The 22,974-nt window shown below is 41.3% G+C and overlaps 1 protein-coding gene across 1 annotated transcript; it reads right to left on the bottom strand.

Moving 5' to 3' along the window:
- Positions 1–1,292: 1,292 nt before the first annotated feature.
- Positions 1,293–20,137, bottom strand: TACR2 (tachykinin receptor 2). Its single transcript, XM_054983953.1, has 6 exons — positions 19,743–20,137; positions 10,163–10,357; positions 7,157–7,313; positions 5,488–5,684; positions 1,400–1,565; positions 1,293–1,316 (listed from the first exon to the last, which is right to left on the bottom strand). Exons 1-6 carry the CDS (start codon positions 20,135–20,137, stop codon positions 1,293–1,295), a joined length of 1,134 nt encoding a protein of 377 aa, XP_054839928.1.
- Positions 20,138–22,974: the final 2,837 nt, after the last annotated feature.

Genomic DNA, 22,974 nt, shown 5'->3' with positions numbered 1-22,974 from the left:
TCCCCTCTGTCTGGAGATCAGGGGGCGGGGCCACCAGCCATGTGACCATTTTCAAGAGGTTCCGGAACTCTGTTCCACCCCGTTCCAGCTGAAAAAAAACCCTGGTTCTGTTGCTAAGTCAGGAGGTCAGTGCTGCCCAAGGGCTACCCTGAGATTAGAATACTGTCTTTTCATCCACTTTTTTGGTGTTTCTCATTTAATTATTTAAGCTATACAATTACTGAATTTTTTTTGTTTAAAAAATTAATCTAAAACCAAAGTAACAAATAACAGTAGCATTCCATTTATATACCGCCCTTCAGGACAGCTTAATGCCCATTCAGAGCGATTTATAAAGGACATTATTATTATCCCCACAACAATCACCCTGTGAGGCTGGTGGAGCTGAGAGAGCTCCAGAGAGCAGACACTGACCCAATGTCACCAATTTCAGTAATTGTATAGTTTAGATACTTTATTTAAATGAGAAATACCATATTGCACATCCTATTGAATCATAGTGTTTACAAATTAGCTCACAGTTATTTGGCAGATAGATGAAGAATGAAACGGAAAGCAGTGTCATAAGGGGTGAGTGCTGGTAAGGCCATGTCTGTGCTGTAGAATGGAAAAGGCAGAAAAGGGGGCAAAGGTTTTAATTCACATTTATTGTTAATCGTCACTTAAGGCTAGGTTTGCCAACTTCCAGGCAGTCATTGAGATCTCCAGTAATTACAACTGATCTCCAGGCCACAGAGATCAGTTCCCCTGAAGAAAGGACAGCTCTGGAGGGTGAACTCTAGGGCATTATGCCCTATTGAAGTCTCTCCCCTCCTCAGACACCACCCATCCCAGGTTCCACCCTCAAATCTCCAGTAATTTTCCAAGCTGGAGTTGGCAACCCTACTTAGGGCCCTATTAGTAACTTTTGTTTCCTTTCAGTTTGAAGACTCATTCGTAACTGTACCTTGACCTGTTTAGATTCAAAACAATTGTTTTATAAACCAAACAAGGTAAGAAATAACTGACAGAGAATGGGTTTTGTTTGGGGCAAAACCAACACATATTTACCGTGATACATCAGCGATGTGACCACAAGTTTTGAGAGGTTTGTACTTTGGGAACAAATAAGAGAGTTGTAAAGATGTCAGAATCTGGAGAAGTGAAGGTAACAGGGAAAAGCATAATATGGTTGATAAAAATGAAGGCACCGTCTCTCCGTCACATGAAAAGCGAGCTGAAAAACCACCTTTTGAATCATCGTTTAGTGTTGCTGACAGCAAGCACAGAAAAGGACCATCACAAATCTGTCACTAGCTTCCGCAGTAATTGTAAACCTACAATAAAGTAATATCCTTAGACACCGTTCAAATTATTAGCGTAAAAATCAAAATAGCAAATTCAACAATATGTGTGATACCTTGTCATTATTAGTTACATTTGTTTCAGCGCTTGTCTGAAAGTTGGAGAGCTGCTCTCTCTGTAACTTGTGCAAAGGTAAGGGACTGGTCAAGTTAAGTCTGTCTCTGGGGGTTGCTTGGATGCATGGGCACCACTGAAAAGCTATCCGGAAGCCGGAGCGGAACCTGTCCGTGGGCACAAACATGAACCATGTGTTACATGACAGACACTGAAAGAAGTGATCTCTGTTTCCCAAGGAATAACAACACAGTGAATGTTTTCAACGTAACATCATGCGTTTGTCAGAAAAGAACTGAGAGTCAAAATACATCTGACACTAGGATTTCCATCCTAAGCATTTTTTCCTCTTTCTAGGTCTCTGATTTGAATTGGGATTACGGCAAGACAGTTGTTAATCATTCCCTCACAACTTTTTCCCTCCCCTCTGTTCTGACTCAGCCACTCCCAGCTCACTGTATTCCCTACATCTGGACAGGTTTATGAAGTCTCCCTGACCTGTTGCTGGTGTGCAGCTGCTGATACAGTGCAATGGCAGCGTCAGCAAATTTCCCCAGCAGTTTTTAAACTGGAAATTGAATAGCATTGTATCGATATACCTTATACATATATAATCAGTTTCTCTGAATAACTAGCTTTCATTTTTTAAAAAAATCGCTAGACTCTATCCTTGTGAAGATCATGTCCTTTCCCATTTTTATCTCTGCAATTAAAGGGGCTACGGCCTTTTTTAAAAATGAAACTTGAGAATTCAAGGAATCTGATACACATATTGGTATAATAGTATATCAATATAATAATGTTCAACTGCTTATTTACAAAAGAGACAGGAAGAGGAAATGGTTGTTGCATGGGAAAAGGCTGCTGCGTGGGTGGAATTGGGATAATGTGTACTTTCCGACTCACATGGTAGCCATCCAGGCTTTGCTGTGATTTTTTCTAATGAAACAAACAAACACTAGAGTGCCGCGGAGTATACCAGATGAGGAAATAAGGAACTGCCGTAAGTAAATGCTTGCTCAGAACTTTTTAAAGTGCTACATACACCATTCACTAATTACATTCAAATTAATTTATATATTGTGATGACTAGAAAGTGCAATGTGTTTATAATAAATAACAATGTACAATGATCAATAAATATTACAGTATTTACATTACATTCACATCCAACAAATAACAATATTCCATAAGCAATTATAACAATATGAATGTCACTTTAAGGCAACTGGCCAAAGATTGGGAGTCCGAAGAATCTTAAATAGTCTCTGTATAATATGCAGTGACAACAGTTCTTCCTTTGTATTAATCAGAAGCAGAATCCAGACAGAGGAGGAGTGTCTGCGTGGCGCCCAACTCCCAGCTGGAAGCAAAGACTGGCGGCCCCCCCCACATCTCGCCTTGGAGAGGTTCCCAAGCTGTGAAGAAGTGCTCAACAGGTTGCCAGCTTGTCTCCTGTTTCAAGCAAACTTTTTCAAGAGTGTCCCCAAACAGCAGCAGTCTACAAAGCCAGTTGGTACTAGAAACAGGGCTGGCGCATCCATAGAGGCAGGTCTGGCAGCCGCATTGAGCGCTGAGGCACCAGAGGGAGTGCTGGGGGCGGGGCGCATGCCGCAGAGCTAGCAGTGGCAGCACTGAAGGGCTGAGAAGCCACCCATGTACTGCCCCGGCCGCCTGCTGCACCTGGCCTGCAGCTGTTGCAGCCTCCCAGCCCTCCCATTCAGCTGCCCTGTGGTGCCGCTGCTGCCACTGCTGCTGCCACCACCAGCACATGCTCCCGGCTGGGCACAGCAGCTGCAGGCCAGGCGCAGCAGGCTGCCAGAGCGGTGTGCGGAGCAACTGAGCGGGATGGCTGAGAGGATGTACGCACGCTGTCCCAGCTGCCTGCTGCATGACATCATCACACAGTCCAGGTGCACGCATGCGTGCATGGGGGCAGCAACAGCACTGAAGCTGCCCCTGGCCTCAGACGCCAGAAAACCTGGCACCGGGCCTGACTAGAAAATCTTTACTTCTCTTCCTCCACAATAGGATCCCAGATACTGGTACTCCCAATCTTTGGCCAGTTGCCTTAAAATGACATGAATGTCACAATATGAATGTTATAATGTTTATTGATCATTGTACATTGTTATTTATTATTAGCACATTGCACTTTCAGATGTTGGTCATCACAATATATAAATTAATTTGGATGTAATTAGTGAATGGTGATTTTTTTTAAAGCAGAGGAAAGTAGATTTGGGAAAGGTCGGAGAAGAGCCCGGGATGCTCTGGAAGGTGTAAAAACCTGCCTTCTTCCCCTCAGCTTATAGAAAGGGTTTGGTGGGTCCTTGAACAAGACACTGATAAGGGCTATCTGGGGAGGGACCATTGCTTGAGAACTAGTTCCCATTGAGGAAACATCTGCTACCTTTAATTTATTTGTTCACTTATTTAGTTATTTATAACACCTTTCTCCCCTATGAGGGAGCCCAAGGTGGCTTACATAATTCTTGACTCCTGCATTTTATCCCCACCACAACCCTGTGAGGTAGGTTAGGCTGAGTGTTTGTGACTGGCCCAAACTCACCCAGCAAGCTTCCATGGCAGAGTGAGGATTCAAACCTGGTTGTCCCAGATCCTATACCAGCACTCTAACCACTATACAACACTGCTTTTCTATGAACACTCTTTGAGCATAGGAAACAAATCAGAGTAATTGGACAGGAAGTCCACAACAGTATAAACCTGTGTAAGACAACTAGGAGAAAAAGGGCAGATGTTCTTGAAAGGCAAGGAAAGGAGGAATGTTCAATGCTGCTATCAACATCTGAGGAAATGAATGCTCCCCCCTGCTCAGGCTCCTAAACCCATGTGCTACACTACCACTGCTTTCTATTGTTCCTGTTTCATGACCTCAGCATTTTGAAGGAATTGGTTTTCTCCACCCCCGCATATCATAGTTCTCTGGAATGAAGATTAGCCCTCCACCCCCAAAATTGTAGTCAAGAAAAACAGAGGGTTATCTTAAATTTGTATGCTAGTTACAGATACATATAGTAATTAAATTTTTTTGCATATAACCTTGGGTGGGTGGGTTGTCTCACATTCAGGGCTGTCTTTCTTTTAGGAAAATACATCAACTAGAAACATTTCATGGGACTATGGTTGTTGTGGATTTTCCGGGCTGTATAGCCATGGTCTTGGCATTGTAGTTCCTGACGTTTCGCCAGCAGCTGTGACTGGCATCTTCAGAGGTGTAGCACGGCTATACAGCCCGGAAAATCCACAACAGCCATCATTCTCCAGCCATGAAAGCCTTCGACAATATTTCAAGGGACTATTTTCTTCTGTGAATATCTGTGTTCAGAAAGAGGCAGATTAATGAGGCAGCTCCATTTCATGGAAGTATCAGACCACAGCAACAAAAATGGCCTTTCTTTCCTTCTGCTGAAGCTTACTCTGAAATTATGACTACATGCAAGTATTTTTCTTTCCACCATGACTACTATGTCAGGATCAGGAATCACTCTGCCTCGATTTCTTAAGGCTTCTTGACCTCCTTCCTCACACCAGTCAGAAAAGGCCAGGCTGCTCAACTTCTGTTAGAGACCCTTAACCAGGGCTTTTTTTCTGGGAAAAGAGGTGGTGGAACTCAGTGGGTTGCCCTCGGAGAAAATGGCCACCAGCCATGTGACCATTTTCAAGAGGTTCCGGAACTCCGTTCCACCGCGTTCCTGCTGAAAAAAAGCCCTGCCCTTAACTATAGTCTTTCTGCAGCTTCTTGTCTTGCTCTGCTTTGACCCTCCCTGGAGCTTATCTCTCCTCTGTCTCACCAGACATGTTTACTTTTCCCCAGCTGTTTGCCTTTAGCTTTTCTCCTGATCTGGTTATGCCACCCATGTCTGGGCTGGTCCCTGACTGCTTTGGTTTTTTGAAATGTAATGCTGGATTTACATGTAAATAATTCCAGAGGTGTTAGTCTATGATAACAAATACAAACAGGGAACTAGTGCAGTGAATATGCAGACAAAATGTGGAACATTTTCATGTAACTGGCTATAGTCCCACTCAATGTGCACCCCCTTTCATGCATTTGCTACTAACCTTTGATTAAGACAGCAATAAATAATTGGGTTGTACATTGTGGAGCTCATGGCAAGAAAAAAGACTGCCAGATACACTTGTTGAATGTACTTCTGCTCATAAATGTCTTTCCAAAAACAATTCAAGAGGAAGTAGAGATGGTAAGGAAACCAACAGATGGCAAATGTTATCACAACAGCAACCATTGTCCTGACAAACTGAAAAAGGGAAAGGAATGTTTTACTGCTGTGTCAGTTGTGGAGTCTCTTTTTGCATGTGCCCTGGAGATCTCTCATGAAGCACTCAGTCTTTGATGGTCTATAACTACTGTTGTTTGGGGAATATTTTAGAAGGACTAACATGGCGATTTACAATCTTTGGCTGCATATACACAGCGATGGATATTGCACTATTGTTGTGCTATAGCAGTCGTTCATAACTCCCCCCTCCCACCTCTTCTGTGGACAAGCCAATCCAGGAGATGAATGAGTGATTGAATGCAACAACATCCAATGATATGTAGACGCAGCCCTTCTCTATTTTAGGAATTAAGGGATGGACCATTGAGGACTTCTGGGGGGGGCATAATCTCATTTCCCCCATTTCTTATCACTGATTCTATCTTCTCTACTCCCAGTGCCAGACTGGGTTTCCCCTATAACTGTGGGCTCTCTTGTCCCCCCTATTTGCTTGTCCCTCCCACTGGATCTCACCCCCCCTGCCCAGGCTCTAGCTCTTCGTTCTGTTTGCACTCCCTGGTCACTGTTATCGTTTGTGCACCATTTGGGATTTCTGTAGCAATCCCAAATGTTCCTGATAAGTGGCTCTTTGTTGTTGTTGTTGTTGTTGCAATTCAGATGTCACTAACTTTTTCTAAAGCTCCAAATTATGATGCGTTTTTTTAGGTTGGATTTTTCGGCAAGCTGGGAATGCCCCTGGGTTTGTAGAACCCTAAATCATAGCTGCAGCTGACCCTTTAGTATTAATTTCCAAAGATACTCTGGCACTTGGCAGCTAGGGATACCAAATTCAGCTGTTGAAGACAAAAAAAGTGTTATTTGGTCAAAATTCACCACTACAAAAGCATGCAAAGCTCTCTTTTCTATAATAATAACAACTGTGCTTATATACCACTCTTCTAGACAGATTAGTACCTCACCCAGAGCAGTGAACAAGTTAGTATTATTATTATCCCCACAATACAGCTGGGGAGCTGGGGCTGAGAGGAGTGGCTTACCCAAGGCCATCTACTAAGATCATGGCAGTAGTGGGATTTGAACCAGTAGACCGCTGATTTGCAGCCAAACTACTTAACTACTATGCTACAGCAGCTCTTGATACTTCTAAGGTAAGCGGATGTGTGACCTTCACTGCACTAAACCAATAGTCACAATCCATAAACATCAAGGCCTGATATTTGCTTCTAACTTCCTTGTAGACAGGGCACTGGGACATATCCTGAAGCTTATCCTTTTCCTTTCCCTCACCAATCCTGCTCTGATTAAAAGGGATATTCCCAGAGTAGTTGCTGAAGGGGGAACAAAAAGGGCAGGGTTTGGTCTGAAGCACAACCATTTTGTCATCCGTTCTGGGAATGGAAGTGAAACTTCGCAGCACTACAGTCTTCAGCCCATATTCTTGTTATTATTTCACTAGAGGCAGCTATTACTCGCTCATAACAACTACTAACCTTTTTTTTGGCCAGAATCTGATGCTGGTAGTAGACCTTGTTAGTTTGATCTCCAGGAACAGAATTATTCCACAGAGTTGTTCCTATTACACTGTATGTGACAAACATCACCATGAGAGGAATCAAATAAGTCAAAACAATCACTGTAACATGATACCTGAAAAGAAAGAGGCAAGTGAATTATCATGCGGCTTAAAGCACCCACAGATAACTGAATCAGCTTTTGGGATACAAACAAATGCCTTTAATAATAATTGGGCTTATATACCGCTCTTCTAGACAGATTAGTACTCCACTCAGAGTGGTAAATAAAGTCAGTGTTATTCCCACAATACAGCTGGGGAGCTGGGACTGAGAGGAGCGGCTTACCCAAGGCCATTGACTGAGCTCATGGCAGTGGTGGGATTCAAACCACAGAGTGCTGATTCACGTCTCAGCCACTCAGTCACTATGCTACGTTTACCAGTGATGCTTCTGCTGTATCCCTCAACTTCTGACAGAAGTGATTCCCCAAATGGTGCCCTCGGGTCTCTTGTTGCTCACTGATGTGCTTCCTGGCACCCACTTACTTTCCCCTAAGGGCATCTTCCCCAAAGCAACAAGCCAATCTCGGTTTTCCTCAACCTCATTGAAGCAAGAGTGGCATCAGAATCCAGAAGATACCAACGTTTGCATTTTCAGGGAGCACCCATTCAGACAGTTGTCATAGAAGGATACTTGGTTGCCCAAGCATTTGGGGTTTTCTGCTACATCTTGTCCAGTTCTTATCTTCCCTGCAGCCCCCTGCAGCTTTTGATCCTGTGATACCTGCCATAGCATTTTCAGTGGTCAGAAAGAGCCCCTCCTCTCTCTTTTGTCATCAGAAAAGGTGGTAAGATCTGGCTGTCTGTGATTTGCATCCCCCCGGGAGCCATTTTGTGATTGGTCTCACCTCCCATGGCAGTCCTTTATGGTGCTTCCCACTACCCTTTCTCAACATTCCAACAGAGCTCACAGGCTCAAGAGGGTTATGGACATTAAAACAGTTATAGCCCGCCATTACAATTAAAACAACAACGATCTCTGCACATAGAAAACTAGGCTTCAGAGTACAGGCTTCTTCTTAATGAAATGCTAGATTTCAGTCTGCAGGGATTTTGTTTCTTTGTGGGGAGGCAGTGAACCCCAACATTATAGTCTAAAGTGATATAGTCCAGAACAATTTTTAACCATATGAGTTCTTTACTGTTTATGTAGACTTGTCCTGACTCCTGAGATGCAGTATAAGCTTTGGTTGTGTGTATTTTCCATTGACAGAACACAGAACCAAATCCTGGGAGTCCTCTATAAACTGTATGGAGACTATAAACTGCAGCTTGGAGGTGTTGGAAGAAAAATGATTGCCTTGTAAAACAGTATTATAAGCACATTTGTATAGGCAAATGCATGAGTCCATCTGAACAAATCCAACATCTCCAATAATTGTTATTGGTGCAGGCTTAATAAATAATTAATTGGTGCAGTCCTTTTATTAGGACAAACCAAAATGTCATAATGTAGTGAGCAAAATAGTTACAAGTTGACCAGTCCCTCAGGTTCACAGAACTCTGCATCAAGCTAGAAGCAAAAGAAGAAGGAAGGGGAGAAAAAGATATTTTTGTACATGATTGAAAAGTCTCTCAGGCTGTTTCCTTAAGAGGGCTAGAAAAGCTGCCCATGCAGTGGAAGCAGCAGTGAGTGGGGTGAAAGTAAGTGGGGACAGTGTTTGCGTGTACCAGTGGTGTGGTACCACATCACTGTACCACTAGCTGCTATCCCTGCCTGCCCCCTCCACCTGCTCCGCCCAGCATCATGTTGCCACAAAGTGACAATGCTATCGAACAGGGCTCCCTTGTGGCCTTGAAAACCTACTTTTCTTCCTTTACAGCTAAAGGCCAAATAAGATGTGATAGCGTCCTTGTGGCTGCCGTTTTAAAGTGACTTGAGCATGATTTTCATGGAAGCCCCCCCCCCCTCCATAGGTGGACATGCAGGAAAATCCCTGTGTGAAATCAGCCTCCGTCTGCCAATTGCTACAGGCTTCCGATGCAGCATAAGGCATGCTGTGTGGGCCATTAATTAATCTTTTCTGCATATAAGAAAAAAGATTGAAGGCTGCACAGAACACTGCTGGGATGAAAATGAAATGGCGCTCCCACTTTGAAAACATAAAAACCTGCAGTAATTCAGTGGTATAATATGATTTCATGTTGAACTCTAGAAGGTGCCATCACACTTAATCGAGTCTTGGAGCTGTGGTACTGGGGAAAATGGGTTTTAAAATTTCCCCCTGCATCAGTTCCTGAATCCTACTATATAAAAGGCAAGCCATATTGGCGATAACTCACTCTTTATCCTTGCACAGGTGCATTGCTGGAGACTCTGGCCTCAAGGCTGCTGCAAAACGCCTGCTTGCTGCTGGGAGGGTGCCCACCGAATTGACAGCCTAAGCACTCCTCCCTGCACCTCCCCTCAGTGCCCTCCTGCTCTGGTCTCCAGGCCACTGCAAAGCGCCCGCTTGCTGCTGGGAAGGGGCCTGTCAAATCAGTTTTCTAGAGCTCATTGTATTTTTTCACACAACGGGCATGGTTGCTAGTCATAAATATAAATGTTCCCCCACCTCAGCCTTGGCTGAGTTCTGTCGTTCTTCTTTTCTAGGGCTTAAAGCAGCCTGAGGGACATTTTCAGTCAGGGGATCCTGAGGAGGAAGAGTTAATCTCCCCCACACCTTCCCCAGCATTGCATCTCTTATCCAGATTAGCAACCCCCACCCAGCTTTCTGTAGTTCACTCTTACATCTTGGAGTCTGAGTATGGATTTATAGTGCTGTATGTGGTTTGCGCGGAGGGCAATCTAAACTCCCCTCTGTCTGGAGATCAGGGGGCGGGGCCACCGGCCATGTGCCCATTTTCAAGAGGTGCCGGAACTCTGTTCCACTGCATTCCAGCTGAAAAAAAGCCCTGGTTTAAACTGTTGGGAATTGCTTACGTCATTTTATGCTTCTGTCCGGCGTCATCTGGCCACGCAATCACACATTTTGTTGTTCCATTATCAATTATAATTTTTGCATAGAAGAACTGTGGGAAGGCAAGTCCAAAAGCAACCAGCCATATTGCTCCTATGATCACTTTGGTGTTCCCTGCAGAAAGCTTTCGCTTGAAGGGATAAATGATTGCCATGTACCTAAATTAAAAAAGAGAGAAATTATTAAACTGAGTAATGAAAAACACTCCAACTGACATAATCGCGAGAACAAATTCAATCCATGCCCCTTTTCTGTTTTTTGCATTTGCTTTTTTAACATTATTATCACTAATTAAGTTATACATTTAACTTACGTACAAATAAATGGTGGAATTCATAGTGCTATGGGCTCTAATTCATAGAGCCCTTCAGCCTGTTTCTGAAACATGGTGAAGTGATTGTTTGCTGTCTTTTTTAACGGTGCCCCAATCCAGCTGCTCAAGGCAGAGCTTCACTCATTTTAATAGTAAAATAATTCCTGGTTAAAATATGCAGGCCTCTCTACATGTGTACAAAACATACTAAGTTATTTTAATAAGGCACGCAGTTGATTATAGATGTCATATGTTGCTTTTGTGAAATTAGGCACAGATAACTGATTATATCCATCTTAATGACCTGCTACATCTACCATGCCACTACTTCACAGCTAAAAGCATGGCCAACACAAGATGGCCGACACAAGGAGGCTGCTGGTATGGAAACTGCCCTTGTTTTTATCATGCGGACTTGTCACTTCCACTTGATGTGTCTCTGTGGCCAACCACACTTCCCAGAAAGAAACATGAAACCAAATGAGGAAGAAAGATATCTATGGGGAGCTATCTCACTATGGGCAAATGTGCAACAGCTTGCTGCACTGAGCAAATACCACAGAAAGGCTGTTTATAGTAGCCTCCATATGCAGCAGCCAATTAAACTAGGCAGAGTTCACTGAAACTGAATTACTCAAATCATTTTGAAAATGTCCAGCCTCTTTTAAATTATTCCACATACAATTTTCAACAATTCCTCATAAATTTATTCCTTAATGCTGTCTCTGCAGGGTCAGAATGACGGTCTAAATGGCAATTGGGGTGGCCTTCAAGGCATTATTTTCCCTTTATGTTCCTAACAGACCTGATTTATTTATTTAGTCCTGGAAATGTTTATGAGTCATTTTCCCCTTTCTGCAAGCACTCTCCAGCACTTTTGCTCCAGCAGTCACAGTGCCATGCTGTAATGCTTATTCTCCCACACCTGTTAGACTGCTGACTGATGCATTATTCGGAGGGTTATGTCTTCTTGTATAAATAAGCTTTGTAACAGTAGTAGCACCTTCTATTGTGCGACATACAGGGAGCAAGCCTAAGCAGGTCTACTCGGAAATGTCAAATTTTAGTCAGTGGGTTTTAGTGCCCTTCAAGTGTACTTAGGACTGCAGCCACGGGGAGAAAAATGACTTTTTATCATAAATGCAGTTAAATTATTGGTGTTGATACCTTCCCCAAGAATTGATAGCTTTTGTTATGTCATGGGTAGTATTTATAATTCTAGGGAGTACCTAAATGAATAGCATTATTGAGAAGATGGTAGTGGTAGAAAATGCCATCAAGTTTTAGCTGACTTCTGATGACCTCTGCTGGGATTTTCAAGGCAAGAGATTAAGAAAGGTGCTTTACGATAGGGTTGCCAGGTCCCCTTACCCTCTCAGAAAGAAGGGGGAACCTGGTGCTCACTTTTTTTGGATGTCTTCATGTGCACGCACTTTGTGCATGTGCACTCCTGGGATGGCACAGTGATGTCACTTCTGGGAAGTGATGTCATTGTGCAGGGGCTGGGAGTGCTCCCGCGCTTTGCAGTGGACTGATTTGGGCCCCAAATGGGCCCGATTCAGCCTGTTTGGGGCCCAAATCAGCCCCCTGCGAAGTGTGGGGTGGGACAAAGACATCACTCTCAGGAGTGACATTGTCATACTGCACCTAGGAGTGTGCCTAGGAGGCCTATTCCCCTACCTCCCCCCGCCAGCTAGGTGAGTGGTGGTAGGGGGCAGAGGGTGGGACCTGGGATCCCTATTTGCCATGCCTCTGCATTGTTATCCTGGTCTTCTTTAGAAGTCTCCCATCTAATTACTAACCAAGGCCAGCCCTGCTTTGCTTCCACAAGATCCAGCTTTCCTGGGCTATCCAGGTCAGTAGCTTTTGTAGTGTTTTTTCTTGCTATATAAATTCACTACTTATTTTTGCTTCCACATAGCTATTTAGAAGCTGTAGTAATTAATGCAACAAGTATCATAAAAATTGTGGTGTTCTGGCATTCTCCTGGAATTACAACTAATCACCAAACTACCCAGATTATTTCCCCTGGAGGAAGTGGCAGTTTTGGGGGGGAGGGGATGGATTCTATTTATTTATTTAACTCCTATACTGCCTCTTCACCATATTTAGGGCTTGAAGTGGTTCCCTTGCCTCCCCAAGCACTATCACCAGTCTCCAGGAGTTTCCCTAGCTGGAGATGTCAAGTCTAAATGGAAAAAGAGATTAGCTAATGTAATAAAAATAACAAGATGTTATTGTGTATTTTTGTAAACTGCTCCAAGGAGGAACCACAGGCTTCTTAACTATTTTCTTTACAGAGGTCTGACAGCTGCATAAAAGGCAAAAATTAAACAGGTGTAGCTGCTGCCGGTATAGAAAGGTGGCAGTTTTATTTATCTAACAGGTTTGGAGGGTTTTGTTGTTCACAGTTCAATTCTCTAGTTATCACAACATCTGTTCCTGTACACATATGTGTCGGACAGTTGCATTAGCCAAGCATGCTTTGCTTACATGCATGCATGTGAGAACGACTTCTACTATGATCCCACTATGATTATGAGAATAATATGATTATCTGCACAGGGACCTTCAAATGGATCTTTCTCACCTGATCATCTTCCCTTTCATTAGGATGAAAAAGGCCAACGTGATTTGTCCCACCCATGTTGCAGCATGTTGTTTACACATACACACCTTTGCAGCATGGGATTGCACTATGCAGACGCAGCTCTCATTCTGCAAAGAGCACAGGTGAATGGGACCTCAGCGTGTGCTGTGGTCCCATTGCGTAATACCAGTAGAAAACTGTAGCTTCAGTGCTACGTTATTACAAAAGCAAGAAAATGCTTTTGTATGGCAGTTATTAACCAAAAGAACTGAAAATTACAGCATTCAGTATTTTAGGATCACTGACCAAACTAGATGTTAGCAGAAGAGATGTATGAATAATCTCTCCCTGAAAAGGAGCCTTGGGGAGGTTATGAATGTGAGCAGAAGAGTGGGGGCGGGGCTGTTTAAACATTTCCATTCTTTCACCTTCCTGCTTACAACTGGTCCATCCCAGCAGCTTTCCCATCCACAGCAGAGAATCTTAATTTTTTCCCCTTTTGGAAGACCAGCGACTGGCGAAGGACGACTTTGAGAGGACACTAGTGGGAGAGGAAGAATGAGCAGCCCATGTCTTCTGCTTCAACTTGCTGCCTCCTGTGTTTGCTTTTCAGTTTTTAAAACATCAGAGTATTCATGCATCTCCTACATAAAGGTTGCAATCTGAAGAACAGTTTCCTGGGAGTCATCTTCATTGAATAAAATAGGACTTACTTTTGAGAAGATCTGCTTAGGTGTGCTCCCAAAGCCTAGTTTGGATACAGCGTGGATTGACTTTAACGTCGACAATAATAACAACAAAAATAGCAACAGCAACCTGTGTCTTTCTGTTTCTGAGCATCAAAGTTAAAATTTGAGGTCAATTGTATTATGGAATAGACCTTATACTTTATAAAACTGGAAATTCAATGTTGCTTTTTTTAAAAAAAATGTTTTATAGGTGCTTTTCCGAGAATCACCAAAGATTAAATGTCAAGAGAAGAAAATAAACTAAAGCAGAGGGGTGTTTTTTAAGACAGAATTTTTGGCAAGCTGTAAGGATATACACCATATATCCATTACAAAAAGTCCTTGATTTCAAGCCAGGAAAAGCAGTTTCTAAAAGAAAGTCACTGCTCTTTCTCAAAACAGATTTATTACTGTTTGTACTACCAACTATTACTGTCTTCAAATCAGTTGCTTTATCTGTACACTAGTAAATATAGCTTGCATTTTGCCAGTTTAAACCACAGTTTAATCCCAGTTGAGAATCTTGATTTGTGTGGAAGAAACAAACTCTTGTTTTCCCGGGCACCTGCATTCAGATGTCATGGCAAACTGGAGTTGGATTGAAGGAAATTTTCAGTTGTGCACAAGCAGAGAAGGAAGAACGTGCATGAGCACAGCAGACCAGCTGTTTTATTGCTCATCACAACCAACAGGTTTATCATGTTGTTATGATTGTAAACTAATAATTGTGAACTAGTACTTCAAATAACAGAAGTAAAAATGTCCCATTTTCAGACCTTTCTAGCAGTCAGATTATACGAAGTCCCAGTTTATTAGTCATGGAAATACTCTCAAGGATTGTGATCTCCCTGTGAGATAACAATGGAGGCACAAATTTGTATATGATACTGAATTAGAATGGGGAGAAATACAGTGCTTTAAACCTTGGTTTAACATTTGGGAAGTTGCTCGTTCAAAGGTTAGGAACTGTATGCTAGTAAAGAACTGTGAAGAAATAATTTGGAAATCTCCAGCCTCACCCTCCAAAATCTTCTCTCTGGTATTCTTTAAGAGGCTTGAGCTGGCAAAAGCAGCTCACTGTGGCTTTTGCAAGAAAGAAAATAGCAGGAGAGGAAAGGGCTACGTCCTCCCCATCTTTTCCTCCTTGATAAGGCAATAGCTGTGTTTGCAAAATTTAAAAAAATGACCTTCAAAATATACAGGGAAGATGCTTTTACATTAAATTGATCACAATCTCTTGTTAACATTCCACACCCTTTCTGGAACATTTTCACTCCTCAGGGGCCCATTAATTACCCCTTCCCCCTTTTTGGTTAATTTGTATCACATTTTCTTGCATACCTGGGGGTGGGGTCTCTTGAGTAGGTAGTAACCCCTGCTCTGTCTGAGGTTCAGGGCCAGTCAATTTACTGTTGAGTATAGTGATTCACTCACAGGAGTTACAAGGTGATAATATAATTTCATTTTGTTATGGAAACAGCTCTTGTGGAGTAATATGTTGGGTATTTTCCAAAGAGAATTTGTAGGTGAAGGATGTTTGGGAAGAAATTGGCAGGATCTTTCTAAATTGTCCTTTTCTGATTAGGGACAAAAGTTATTTAGCATTGTCCTCTTATTAACAATAGGTGAATATTTGGATATTTCCTGCATTGTGGGTTATGAGTCACTTCCTTTAAATGATTTGCATGTGATCAAAGGCTCATATAAAAATGCTAAAAGTGGAGAACTCAAAGACATTTTAATGTCTGCTGAAGGTTCATGGAGCTTGTGGAGATGAATGGAACTTTCCATGAAAAATATTAAAACACTGATATTCTGGAGCTATATATAGAGTATAGCAGTTGAATCAAAATTCTGTTAATTCCACCTTACTCATTATTGATTTGTGAGAAACCATTTGCATTGAAGTTACATTATATTAAAGAAATAAGTTTTAGGTCGATCATTTCACTTTACAGATAATTATTTTCTGAATGAGGTATTTAACATGGGGAGTCTCCAAGCCTGAACAAATGCTTAACCGAACCTTTATTCCCCTCCATGTTAACAGAATTCAAACCAAAGTCCAACTGTCAGAACCTATGTTTACTTACAAATCAGTCTCCCATGTGTGTTTATTCAAATGTATGTTTCAGGTTGCTCAATATGCTCAATAGGAGTATACTTCCAGTGTTGAAGCAGAATAGAGTTTGTCAACTGACTCCCCCTCCCACCATTCATGTAACTTGTTCAGAATAAAGATTTGACTGAAAAAAGTTAGGTGGAAAAAAGTTAGCTGCATTGACTACATTCAGAATAGTACAGATCACCTATACCTGTGAGGTAATTTTTGCATTTTGGGATTGTCATAATTTCTCTATTTCACCCTAGTTTGTGAAGAACTAGGAAACAGTAGTCTTGAAGAAGCCTTACTTCTATACAGAATGGAATCACTTAAATGTTATTGCCAACATCAATACAAATATCTCTAAAAGACTGGACAGAATATCCAGGTACTAAGGTAGGTAGTTCCAAGAGACTAGAGAGAGGGGATGGAATAGTTTGGGGACTGATGGTGTGTAGGCAAGTAAATAAAGTACAGTATGATGGAAAACCCACAACAACCATCGTTCTCCGGCCGTGAAAGTCTTCGACAATACAAAGTACAGTACAATCCTAAGGACACTTTCCTTGGAGTAAACCCCAATGAATACACAGATTGAATAGGATTCTGCATAGATTGCTCTTGTTTTTTACCAGTTAATTTTGCAGATTTCTTCTATTATATCTTTCCATTGGTTTCCTCTTTAGCTGCTATGGTTTCTTTCTATTGTTTTTAGTAGTTAGGATGGCTCTTTCCAACTTAAATTGTCTGCCTGTGAATTGTCCTCTTTAAACCTTTTCTTTTGCTTTGCAGGAAGGGTGTGGTTGTTAGTTCTTAGATTTCTTTCTTTTCCTTTGTGTGTGAGGGTGCAGGACAGTTTGTTCTGTGTCATTTGTTACCTTTTGTATTACTAGTTTATACTTTGTATGTGGGGTAAAGCTGTTCATATTTTGTCAATATTGTACTCTTTTGATCCTTTCTCTTTGTTGTGAGTGGGCAGGCTTTTGTAATCTTGTCTGTGCTGTTTGTTTTTGCTGCCTCTCAACCAAGAGGGCACAAGTAATCTGGCTGATGTCCCAAGCTTAAAAGTGCTGCTGCTGAATGTCAGAAAAGTTCATAGTAAGGCTCCACTTATCTGAGATTTAATTAATACAAGGAGGCTGATCTGGTAACTGGCATGCATGGAAGTGCTTTGTCCCAATTTTGAGTCTATATATGAGGGTGCTGGAGACTAGAACAGCATATAGATTCTGTTGGTGTACTTCCCACCTTGTTGCCCAACAGTTTCTGAGTTTGCTGATGGAGCTGGCCCCCCAAAGAAGGTGCCTCCAGCCACCTGCAATCTCCATTATTCCCTATGGGGAAAACTTTGGGGTTATCCAGGGAGCCGGGCGTAGCATTTTGCAAGCAAAATCCAACAAATTTTCAGGGGACCAATTCCTGACTGTCTTCTAAAGCCCCTCCCCTGTAGTTTCAGGGAGATTGGACCCTGGGGGCACTTTATAGCCTCCCCAAAGTTGCCCCCAGCCACCTCCAATCTCCATTATTCCCTATGGGGAAATCTATCTGGGGGCTATCCAGGGGGCTGGGGGTGGCATTTTGCAAGCAAAATCTACTATTTTTTCAGGCAACCTACTCCTGAAAGTACACTTAAACACCACTAGGTAATTTAAACTAAATTGAACTAAACACCCCAACAAACACCTCCACCAGAAGAACAACAGTCCTGAACCAACAATTCAGCACAAAACCAAACTTATGGCAGCAGAAAACACCAAGGAAAAACAGTGAACACTATAAAGAAACAGGACCCCAAGCATCAACAACAGGGGAAAACAGCCCCTCTTCCCAAAGAACAACCAACAAAACTAAGGTGAATTTAATTGGAACTGTAAAACACCCACAACACCCACAACAGGATCACCCACTATGGAATAAAATAAAAAAGACGCTTCCCTGAAAAACAAGCAGCAAAATGAACAGTAACCAACTTCAAACCAAAGTGCCCTCCACAAAAGACCAATTAAAGCATCTCATACTCAGCAAAAAGCAGTTTTAAAAATGCAAAGTAAAAAAAAACTTTAACCCCGCCCCCCGCCACCCACACACTGTCCCTCTCAGATATCAGGCCAACCCCCTCCCCCCAGAGAGACTCTCAAACCAGGCAGCAGCAGGTGCAGCTGATCTCAGCACAGGCAGCAGCAGTCACTGCCAGAAATTCACTCACTGCAGCCAGCAGCCAGCAGCAAGCCAGGCAGTATCTCTCAATCTCCAGGCCAGAGCAAAATGGAGGCAGACAGAGGCAAGCCTGCCTAATTTAACTCTTTGCAAGGCAGTTTAAAAAGGCACTCTCCTTCTTGAGAATCACATTGGTCAAAGGTTTAAAAGGTGGGAAGCAGTGTTTATTTGCTGTTCCTTAGCAAATAACAGCAAAGGAACAGCAAGAAACAGACCAGCTGCAATTTTCAAAGTTTATTGAATAAATTTGGTAAACTTAAACTTGGTAATCCCTTTTAAGTTCAGTAATGCCAAATTTTACTGAATCAGATAAAATTTAGTGTTTTTTACCGAATTCTGAATCTGAATTGCACACTCCTAGATGGATCTTTACTGTTTCCTGACATTTCCCTTGCTGACTAGAAAATCCTATCAAAGTCCTGGGTAACCTGTGAAGTTCAGAGATCACATGGGTAATGGACATGATTGCTCCTGAGCACTCTCGAGTACTGGACAAAATTGTTCCTGAGCACGTCATTTTCTCTATATTTCTTCCAAAAAGTCCAGATTCCTCAACAAGCTGAAATTTTTTTGTGTAGCACACAGAAATCATATCAGTGTATGAATCATGTTCTTCATCACAATGACATTTAATTTTTTTCACACAAACTGGATCCACTTGATTATGTAACAAGTTGCTTTAGCTGCATTATTTATTTCCTGTGTCCAATATGTATAGGTCACTTTATCTAAAAGTATAAGCAGTTCACAATAAATTAACCTGAACTGGAAATAAACAACTTTACTCCTGAGCTTAGACTTGTTTAGGATTACTCCCTTGGAATGCTCATTTGATGGACAGTAGGTTACTGCCTTGTTTCTCCAAAGAAGCTTGCCAGCAAGTCATAATGTCACATCCCACCATTCCTTCCACAGTTCTCTTCCACTTCTGCAGTAAGAACTGAGGGGTAAGAGCAGGCTGAACTGTTCTAGAGGTCTGATCTGGTGGACCAGGGAGCTCCTATGGTCGGCCTCCTTGTGTGTGATCTTGCACAAGTACATAATTTGTTTCCTGGCTGAAAATTCAGTATCTAGGAAATCTTAGTACACTTACATGCTTTGAGAAAAAAAAAAGGTTCTAGTTATCATGACTGCACATACAGGCTTGGAACAAATATCAGAAGGTAGGAGGCTATGAAGTATGTCTTGTACTCATGGTGGGGTGAGTTTTTAGTGCTCTTTAAGGCTCCTTTTCTCTCCCATTATGACTAATCAGATAAACCATGCAAAATAAGATTTCTGTAATATAAACTATTCACATAATTTTAATTATACTGGAATAGAACTGTTTTTTAAAAAAAGATTAGCATGGAGTATACACAACTCTGGATATGGAGTTTCATGAAACTCAAAACTTTAGGATAAAGTCAAATAATTTAGTTTTAGTTTATACATTCTAAAAAGAATTTTTTATCTAAAATGATCTGCATATGTAAATATCTGTTCTGCTAGAAAAACATCTGGAGATTTCATTTTTTAAAAATGTTAGGTAAATTTATCCAGTTCCTTCAGCCCAGTCTTTTAAGTATAATACCAAACTTGCATTTCTTACCTCTCAAAAGCAACAGCAGTCATAGAATAAATGCTCACAAACATTGCTGTAATAGGAACAAAGTTAAGAAACCGGCAGAATCCCTCGCCAAAATACCAAACGTTATGGCAGGCATAAATGAAATTGAACACTGTGTTCAAAGCAGCCATGAGCAGGTCAGAAAGAGCCAAATTAACAATAAAGTAGTTGGTAACTGTCCTCATCCGTCGATGAGAGAGGATAATCCAAATGACAATGCTGTTGCCTACAACTGACGCAATGACTGTGGATAAATAGGTGATAGCCCAAAGAGCTATTTGCCAGCCAGGCTGAGAAAACGCTGTCTGATTGCCATCGTCCAGAAAAGGACCATCCAGGGAACTGTTGTTAATGTCTGAGGAGGAAGCTGTCTTCATATCTTTTCTTCAGCTCTGTGTTAAAAAGCTGCTCCAAGTCGTATAACTTTCTTACCACAGTCATAACACTACAGCTATGAACTCCTGGATCAAGTTAATACATCACACGCAGATTTCCAAACATGAAATGAAGTTCCAGAGAGAAGTGATTATTGCTCTTCTATATCCAGTTGCACCGCAGGTCCACTGGTATAAATCATGACATCTATTTGGTGTTAATGATCAATAGAAACAACAAATCTTTGATGGGGTAAGTCTTCTTAAAAATCAAAGTATTAAATAATTGCAGCTTAAAAAAAATGTTAATGTTCTTTTTTTATTTTTTGAAGATACCATGGACAGATGCTGCAGCTTTGAATTAGAGTTTAGTCCTCTCTCCTTTTGTAAATGCTGAAACATGAAATAAGCAGCCAAATGGAATAAGTGTCCTAAAAGCTTAATGAGGTTCTGAAAGAAGGTGGACACTTGATTATACAAAAGCTAACCAGGCACCATAAAATTTCATGAAGTCAGTACTTCATTTTCTTCAGTGTCTTCATAATTCAATTGCTCTTAGGTTTTAAGTGAACACTGTAACATATATTACCCTATTAGGCCCAAAACCTTTATTCCTTGTACATTCATATTTGACTTCAGTGGGAGTTTTAGTAAGCAAAGAATTCAGAACTTGGCCTGTAGAATGCCATAAATATTGTTAAGGATTGAGAAGACACCACTAAAGCAACTATAAAAAAGACCATATAATGATTTAGTAGCAAAGAGGAGTAATATTTAACATAAAAAGTCTATGTTCTCTATGATCTACACAGAAGGATATTGCCTAAGTCAAGTTTTTATACTGCATTGGGAACAATGGCTGGGATCCCAACCGCAGTACGCAATGTTCCACTCACATACTACGGCTTTACAGTTCCCCGTTCAGCAGCAGCCCTGTCTCCCCAAAAACTTCCCTGTCACGGCCCCTCTAGAATGGCACCGTGAAAAACAATGGGAATTATTCCATCCCTCATAAACAAAGGGAAACATTTTCTGCTTAAATATGGCGTGGGGTGGGAGTGAACCTTATGCATTGCTTCATCTTAATAACATAGCCTTTTTCTTGTGATCTGAATTTCCTTCAAAGTAGGATATACTTTTTGTTACTAAAAGTTTACTTGTTAAAATTTATATTTTTTTAAAAAGTAAAGTAGTATTCAGAGGATCATCTCCTTGATGTTAACCTTGATTGATCCCTTCACTTGATTTCTTGGATTATTCCCATTACCCAATGGGTCACTATTCTGAAAACACAACTTACTGATCTCCTGTTGTTTGACTATGTGTACATGCAGAGATTTCTGTAGAACAGCAGCATGACCACTTTTAAAATATTTGATAAGTCCTCAAAGATAGAAAAGTTAAAGTCTATATAAGTAAGCTACTTGAAATATAGTGATTTGCATATCTATTAGGCATTGCATGAACTTAAAAACAAATGAAAAGCTTTAAATATGAGCTACAGATCTGTGGTTTTAATTAAACATTGTCCGGCCAGGCAGGGGTCATTTCATAGAAAAAGAGCTGGAGGGACTCATGAGCATAACTCATTAACATATGCCACACCCCTTGACATCGCCGGAAGTGTGTCATTGGCATAACTGATTTGCATATGCCACACACCCCTGACGTCACCTATCCTGGCTGTTTTGGACCCAATCCTGGCCATTCAGGGCCGAAATTGGGCCCAAAATGGCAAAAAGGGTCTGAAAATGGCCAAAAAGGGGCCCAAAATGGTCAGGATCGGGCCACTGCTGAGTGGGACAGTGATCTACCACCCGTCAGAGGCCCGATGTGGGCCGTTTCATCCCCAATCCGGGCTGAAACAGGCCCAAAATGGCCGAGAGTTGGGTGGGCGGGGCCACCTGACATGTGACCTCTTTGGGGAACTGCCGGAACTGCGTTCCTGTGCGTTCCCCCTTTGAAATGAGCCCTGCTGCCAGGTAACACAATCATCCTAGTTTCCCATATTCTACTTTATATCTGCATCTTCCTATATATTTCATTTGCTCCAGAATCATCATTAAAAGGCTTCCTGCTGTAGTCATGGTATAATTTCTACAAACTGCACATATAGAAAAAAATTATATAGACTGTAGAAGACAGGCAACCTCCTACATCAGCAGAATTTTTAGTCTATCAAATGTGCAAGAAAAAGAGAATTATTTACTGCTATGACAACTGAAGTGAAAGACTTCTATTATTGGACTACTTGAGAACTTCCTCCCCCACTTTAGATTTGTTTGAAACGTTTGATGGATTCCAAAGCATATTTGAAACTGAAGAGATTTAAAGGGCTGTCATATCAGAACAAACTCACGTAAATACGTTCTTAATAGATAAACAATTTTAAGAATGTAATACTTAAATTTTAATTCCTGAAATATTAATGTTGATCATAATACTGTAAACAGCCTTTGAACTTTGGGTACGTATTCAAGCCTTCCTACACAACTGCATATGAAAAATTCAATACAGGGAAAAATAACGAGACTAAAACCATTCAATATTCTTTATGTGACCAAAGATAATGCTTAATTAGGAAAAGTTATTTAATGATGTTTTTAATTACTTTACATTTATGAAAAAAAATCCTTTCCACTAATAAGCTGAATGTGTGCCATTATTCTTGGTGTGTTAGTTTTTACAACTAGACTTCTTGATGTTTTATAAGTTGAACAAATGTTTATTCAAATAGTATTTATGAAAGAGATTTTTTATGTTTATGATTTTGATCCTTATAAGGGGCTGTGCTGTTCTTTGGCTAGCAGGAAGAATCTGTTCTCTTCCTAGAAATAGCC

The sequence above is a fragment of the Eublepharis macularius genome, chromosome 6 (genome assembly GCF_028583425.1).
Source record: "Eublepharis macularius isolate TG4126 chromosome 6, MPM_Emac_v1.0, whole genome shotgun sequence".
Classification (NCBI taxonomy): domain Eukaryota; kingdom Metazoa; phylum Chordata; class Lepidosauria; order Squamata; family Eublepharidae; genus Eublepharis; species Eublepharis macularius.
Note: the sequence above shows the minus strand (reverse complement) of the source record. Positions and strands in the feature narration are given on the sequence as shown.

Bases quoted from the DNA above. Each gene is read 5' to 3' on its own strand.
- TACR2 (XM_054983953.1), bottom strand. From the start codon at position 20,137: ATGAAGACAGCTTCCTCCTCAGACATTAACAACAGTTCCCTGGATGGT. The intron at 10,358-19,742 runs GTAAGAAATGCA...TTTTTAATTTAG, and splicing joins ACTGCTGTTGCTTTTGAGAG to GTACATGGCAATCATTTATC. The intron at 1,566-5,487 runs GTTAGTAGCAAA...GCCCACGGACAG, and splicing joins TATTGCTGTCTTAATCAAAG to GTTCCGCTCCGGCTTCCGGA.